Genomic DNA, 7171 nt, shown 5'->3' with positions numbered 1-7171 from the left:
AAATAAAATGTGTTCCCTAGGGTTAGGTGAGTATTGACAACCACAGAAGTAATTTTATTTCTGTTGTTATTAGAGCTCATACATATGCACCTTCTCTATTAGGGCTAGAGTTTTCAGCCAAGTTTTCAGGATTATAAGTGGGTTACATGCATAGCTGGTTTCTCCACACTGCTGCTGGCTCTTTGGCATTCCTCAGGTGCTCTTTTCCTGAGTTGATTTACCTGAATATTTTTGTTTGCACGCTACTTTCTTTATTCTACCCCAAGCCATTTCCGTCTCTCCCTTATAAATACAGTTTACCAGTCAGCTCTGTCCATCCTTGTATTGGTCTTTGAATTACCAGAAGAGTAGCACCTTACACTCCCCACAACACACACTATGCATGATCAAAGAATGTGACATCTCTGGCCTTCATCCCTCAGTTTTCTTGGACAGAAAGGCATGGCCAAGCCAATTGGCATAAAGTTGGTTGTGGAAAGTTCTATCTGCAAATACACAGGGCTTAACACATTGCCTGACACTCTGCCAGTCTTTTGTGCCAGGACTGGAAAAATCTGTAAAATCAGCCACTCATCTTTCCAAATTTGGCCTGTGATGACATGGTCTTGGGTAGGACAAGAAAAGCCTCAGCTCCAGATGCTCAAATACCACCAGTCGAGCCTGGGAACTCGGTGATACTGTGCCTTCTCTGTTTCCTTTTCCATCATCTAAGTGAACATGGAGAACTGAACTACCAGATTAGGCACTTGTGTCCTTATCTAGTTTTCATGAATAAAGTCATTGGATTTATCTGAATGTCTTAGTTCAGCAGAGCAAAGAGAACTTGCTTGCTTTCTGGTCTTCAAGATCCTGGTACTATGGGATGATAGAGGAGAGAATAGAAGTAATATCCAAATATTTTATAGTTAATTGAAGACGGTTGCACAATTAAACTAAGCTATTATTGGGGGTCCCCATATTCTCTAGTGGTACTACTAGAACTGCATGAAGTATACTGTTTACTAGTGAAATTCAGTTCTGCTTTGTTCTTCCTCACAGGCTCCCAAAGCAGGCAGCCAGCAGACTGCAACCATGATGTCGGTGCCCTCTGGAGGAATTTTTGGGCATTGCAGAAGTCCATCTGGAATCGAAAACATTTTGAAAACATTTCAGCTCATTTTGGAGACCCAGTGAAACCAGAATCACAGACACAGCTAAGGTGGATGGAATTTATGAGGATCTTCTTAAATACCTGAAATAAGTCTTCTAAGGACTGTATGGAGGGCTTAGAATAAGGATGCAGAGGGAGTGTGTAGGCAGACTGTCAGATGGGCAGAGGAAGTGAAACACGCTGGATATGAGGGAATTGGGACCTTAGGCCCCTGGGAAGAGTGTGACATAGTTACCTGGCTGAGCGCCTTTCCTAGCCATGGGCATAAGACCAGTGCAGAAACAGGAAGATCTGCTCCATCAGTGAGGAGAGAGAAAGGAGAGGATGTAGAGAGGGAGGGACAAGAGAAATAGCACAGAAATAAAATAAAGCACAAGGCAGTAGAGATCATGGAAAGGAAAAAAAGAGGTTTCTGGAGAATATGGTTGATAAACTGGTGTCTAGTTGTTTACCTGGGAATTATTTTCTTTTGAGTAGTATAGACAGTCCCAGATGCTGCTAAGAATGAAAGTGGTGCTCAAGAAAACTCAATCTGAGTGATTTTTCCTGTACACACATCTGCCTTGGCCATTTGAGCTGTGACAGATCTTTTTCATACCCTATATCAGAATGTCCAAAGTTTAAGGTCAATTCTTTTTGCCATCATCCCCCTTCCTCCAGGGCCATTAATATGAGAAAGATCCTACAATTGTACTTTCATGGCAGGCAGAGTCTGTGTCTGGAAGGCAGGCTGGGAAGGCCTGGGTCTTAAGAACCTAAGCAGTCAGTTATGGCGTTAGTCCTGTCTGCCCTGGGAAGCTATTGCTTTATTGTTCAGCCAGAGGCAGGTACAAGGATCCTTTGCCTTGTAATTTGTATAAGCGCAAACAATTTCTTCTAGAACCAGCCTCACACACTACAATTCCGGATGCCAGTGGAACTAGCCACAAACATGTGAGAGACCACAATCCCAAAAGATGTCTAGAACACACAATAACACATAATATTTTTTTCTCTTCCTCCACAGGAATTTTTTAGGTTTTGCTCAGTTTTCCTCCTCTGGTTTTTGGGTTTTCAAGGCATGGTTTCTCTGTGTAGCCTTGGCTGTCCTGGACTCACTTTGTAGACTCACTCGATATCAGAAATCCACCTGCCTCTGCCTCCTAGGGAACTGGGATTACAGGTGTTCACCACCTCGCCTGGTTTTAGTTCCCCCCTTCTGTTGTCTCTTATCTCAAGACAAAAACCACAGGACAGGATCAGGAGGACATACCTCATTGTTTTAGGGGTTTAAAAATGTCAGCTCCACTCTTTTAGACCAACACCTTTCCTTAGAGACATTTAGGAGTTGAGTGTTGCTTCTAGATCAAGAAGGTTATGACTGTCACAGGGTTCTGAAGATTGACAAAGAACCCACATAAGTGCTCCTTAAGCCTCGCCTGTTCTAGAAAGTTCTAGAAAACTTTCCCTAGCTAAATCACCTTTTATATTTGGCACTTGGATCTCTTCATAGACTTCAGAAATCATTCTTACCAATATAGATGTTTCATATATTATTCCTTATTTTTACTGCTTGACCAGTATTTTCATAGAATTTTTTCTGAAACAAAGACCATATTTTCTTTCTCCCCTGACCTCTGACTGCTGCACTCCCAAACACTCTTTGCTTTTCTTAGTCTTGTCTTCACTTTCTATGAGAACCCTTTATTTCCTGGGAAGAGTTTTGACTAAGTGATTCCCACTTTGTGATAATATCTTGTCTCAAAGTTAATTCTCATTGAAAATCACCTATATCTTTTATGCTGGCCTTTTTTTTCTTGTGACCTTGACACAGCTCTTGCCCTCTCTTTTGTATTTTTGTTACCTAACTATATAATCATTATAATTCTGGCCCTCTTGAGCTTGGTCACAATCTGTTCATGGAATCAACAGTTTGTTTTAACCTTCATTCTTCTAAAAGCAAAATTATTTTAAATGGCATTTTCCCCTATTTTGTTTTCAGTGCCTGGAAGAGGAGGAAGAATGCTTTTTTTCCTAACAGAGGGAGGAAAAGGTTCCAGGGTCAAGTGCAACTAGGACTGAGAGCCTGGTGGGGCATATTTGGTAGTATAGCATGTAGGGTTTTGGTCCAGACCCCCTTATCATTTCACATGGCTTCACATGCTCAAACCGAGGAATGACACATCAAATAGTCTCACAGATCAGTTGGAGGATTCAAGGACCCCTCTATTTAATTCCCACCTCCAATTCACGTTTCCAGATTACTTTATAGCAAAATAAAATTCTAGGGAAGCTTTAGAAAAAAAAAGAGAAAAAAAAAACCCTAAAACAATGGGAAGTGAAAGGCATAAAGAGAAGATGGAACCTTTAAAGAAGGGAGTATCCCGAAGGAGGTGGGGACAAGGGGAGGAGAAAGGGAGGAGGAGAGGAGGAGGAAAGCGAGCCTGTCTCTTTAAGGGGGTTGGCTGTCAATCAAAAAGCCCTTTTCATTGCAGGAGAAGAGGACAAAGATACTCAGAGAGAAAAAGTAAAGGACAGAAGAAGGAGACTGGAGATACCAGGCTCCTTCCAGCTGAACAAAGTCAGCCGCAAAGCAGACTAGCCAGCAGGCTACAATTGGAATCAGAGTGCCAAAGACATGGGTGAGTTTCAAAAACTTTAACGGCAAAGATACAGGCACAGGAATTCAAAAGAGATTTTCCAACTTTGGGGCTTTGGGTTACCAATGGTTTGAAGAAGTTGTGTTTTGGCACTTATTTTCTGTTTTAATTCCCTAGCATTTAATTTTATTAACTCCTTCTTTGCTGTACTGAGCATAATGCTTCATTGCCAGTGAATGCCAGCCGTACCTGTGGAGTCCCACAGAACCTTGGAGAGAACGCTCACAGGACAGATGTGACCATTTGGCTTCCTCACCCCCACTTTTTTGTCCTTTTTCCTTTGCCTTCTCTTACGGCCCTGGTCGGGTTATCTAGAACCCTTAGTTCTACTGGAAGCAACATGAATATTGGCTAACCCTCGTATGTATCAAATACTTACTTCCCTGATACAAATCTCTGAGCATGTTTGGCAATAGTATGTGGAGGAATGGAGAAAATTGGACTCAGACATGGCAGTGCCTATAGTGGACATACCAAGCTCAGAAAATGAAAATACAGTTCACACTGGTTTTTACCATATAAGGATTGTAAGTGCATGTGTGTGTGAGCATGTGCATGTGTGTGTGTTTTTGAGTGTGTGTGTATGTGAGCACAGGCATACAGCTCAATGTTTCTAGTAAGTATCATGGACTTAACCACAATCCCTGCTGTAACAAAGTGGCTTCTATCTAAGGGCTCTTGTTAAATTGACTGAGACCCGAGGGCTTTTCTGTGTTCCACAAGGATAGAGGCTGTGAAGTTCTGGTGTCCAGCAGTGTCTGTTCAGAGTAAGGTGTGTGGAGCATAAGGGTCTTTGCCTAAGCAAGATGCTACAAAGATATGTACATATTGCTCACATTTGGGAAAGAGAAAAGTAGCAGCTGAACACATATGCAATGAAAGGAGATTCAGTTGCCCTGTGTACTCACCATGTAACATAGTAACCAGTAAACTGATAAGATGCACAGAAGTATTTTTTCAGTTTGACTGAACTGTTGTTAACTTTTTTTTTTTTCCCATCTCAAGTCACTAAGAGAACTGTTAGAAGCATGTATGTAGGTACAGGAGTCAGGAGGTTGGCATACTAGACAAGGAGTCCAAACAGCCAGGTTTGTATGTCAGCTCAGTCTGTGATGAACTCTGCAGAATTGGGCATGTCACCATGAATCACCACCTTATCCTCTGTAAGACAGGGACAATAATAACTCTTTTGTCTACTTTCAGCGTGGAAGATCAAGTAATAATGATGTGGCAGTCCTGTCAGTGTAGACAAGTCCTGTGAATTCTGATGACACCCACTATTATGCAACAGTTCATACCTAGGCTGGTGCTCCTCTTTCCAAGGTTATTGGGTTTTCATTGTGCATACTTTGTATGTTTGTGTAAGAACAATTTGATCACCTGAGAAGTAAAGAGAGAAGGTGAGAAGTAAAGTGGGAAAGAGTCAGTCCTGCTCTGGACTCCGGAACCCCACCTAATGTGAGTGCAGCTGATTGAGTAGGTTGTTCCTTCAAAACAGAGAGGGTGTGTAAGTTGAGTCTTACTTCCTCGGAGGATAAAGCCTTGAAGAAATAAAGACAGACAGAAAGATGATGATCACAGAAATATTATCTTATAATGGAGGCTGGTTGAATTCCTTAGAGGAAGCTCAGCACACAGTAAGGTGTTATTGAGGATGTACATTTAGGTAAGAAATACATGGACTAGGGATACATGAAGGAATAGCCATTGTCTTTGCAATCACTCATCAACACAGTGTCTGAGACAGTATACCATCTCTGACAAGGCAATGAAATGCTATTGCTTCTAATGTGGAGTGCATTGCCATTTAACTATTGCAGTAGACAAATCAAATTGTAGATCTGGAATTGACAGGAACATTGGAATTAATCTGAAGTGGAGCTATGTGTGTTATCACATGCCTTTAACACCCTAGGAAGCTGAGACAGGAGAATCAGTATAAAAGGCTATCAAGACAACATGGAGAGACTCTCATTTAGAAAAAAATAGTTGTCTGAGCCGGGCTTCAATGCAGAATTCATTTCCTTGACAATAAAAGAAACATACACAAGTCTCTGCTTAATCACTTCCAGAAAGAGTCAGCTTATTATGTCAGCCAGCAAATCTCTTAGAATTGGAACTGAAGAAGAGTACTGAATCCAGTGGTCTCTGAGCAAAAAGTTTATGGGCAGTGTAACAGCTTATTAAAACTTTTTCCAGACTTGGCAGGGAGATGCTTCAGATGAGTCTTTGGAATAACAATTGAAACTAAGAAAGAATATTTTCTGCCCAATAACAGTGCCATCACTGAACAGCAAAACATCAATTTCCTCAAGCTTGTCATCAGAGAACAGTGGCTGTTACCCTGGCAACCAGACTGTGATGCTTCCCTCCAAGTGTGGCTTGGAAATACAAACTGTAGAAGCAGAGCAGAGGCTGAGTTATGCTAGGTAACAGAAGACTATCTGATCCCATCAAAGGCACCACAAGAATGTCAAGATTTAAAAAGAAAGCAGATTTAGACCAGCATATTAACTGACTCTTCCTAGAGACACTGACAATCAAGGGCAGCCTTCACCACACCACTTCTTATTGTGCTCTGCCTAGTCAGGAGCTCTTGAAAAGCTAAAGAGATTAAGCGATTTGCCCTTGTTTTGAAGGGTTTCACCTTGGCCCTGAGCCAGGACACCAAGAAATCTAGTCCGCAATAAGGTTCTCTCAGAGCTTTCTGAGTGGTAACATCTTTAACCTAGGGAGGGGAATAGAAACATTAACATCTTCAGGTTCTAGCCAAGCCAGTGATACGTTTTTCCTCTGCTTTATGTTGTTTGTTTATTTGGTGTGTGTGTGAGGGGGATGGTATAGTCTTAAAAAATATCCCTCAGGTACAGTTCTTTTTTGTCTTAAATGAAAAAGACACAAATATCATCTCTGTCCAAATAACTTCAAGTTCTAGAAAAGGTTAAGTCAGGAGTGATCTGATAAGGAACAGTCAGAAGCCATGGTCAGTGAACAAAGTATTTCCATCTTTTCTCACTCATAAGCCCTACCCAGTGACAGGGTTATATCAAAAGTTCAGCAAATCCTTCCATTGCCTTTGGCAAATGATTAAGAATGATCTTTCACTGACTTCAGAGCTCTTTGCCATTCAAGGCTTTGAAAAAGAGTCAGTGGCATCCCACAGAAGAGAGTGGGATTCTACAGAGGATCTGACAGCAGAAGGTGCAGTTGTACTTATCTCTAGTGACAGACTGTTCTTTATTTCCTCACAACTGGACAAAGTCAAGACAATGTTCAAGCAACATATTTTAACAGTCAAGCATTTTGGCCTCCAAGTATTTATACATGAATTGTTCTGTGTGTGTGTGTGTGTGTGTGTGTGTGTGTGTGTGTGTGTGTGTGT

At 41.5% G+C, this 7171-nt stretch overlaps 1 protein-coding gene across 2 annotated transcripts in view; it reads left to right on the top strand.

Annotated features, from left to right (window-relative positions):
- Positions 1–1176: 1176 nt before the first annotated feature.
- Plp1 (proteolipid protein 1) overlaps positions 1177–7171 on the top strand; it is a 17684-nt gene continuing 11689 nt past the window's right edge. Inside the window, exons 1-2 of one of the 2 annotated variants that reach the window (XM_055608258.1) lie at positions 1177–1198; positions 3625–3771. In XM_055608258.1, coding sequence (XP_055464233.1) covers positions 3768–3771 — 4 coding nt within the window. In that variant the 5' untranslated portion in view covers positions 1177–1198; positions 3625–3767. The remainder of the gene's footprint in view (positions 1199–3624; positions 3772–7171) is intronic. The other variant, XM_055608257.1, reaches the window with a different exon arrangement.

Source organism: Psammomys obesus, unplaced genomic scaffold (assembly GCF_907164565.1).
Source record: "Psammomys obesus unplaced genomic scaffold, mPsaObe1.curated_primary_1811, whole genome shotgun sequence".
Lineage (NCBI taxonomy): Eukaryota > Metazoa > Chordata > Mammalia > Rodentia > Muridae > Psammomys > Psammomys obesus.
Note: the sequence above shows the minus strand (reverse complement) of the source record. Positions and strands in the feature narration are given on the sequence as shown.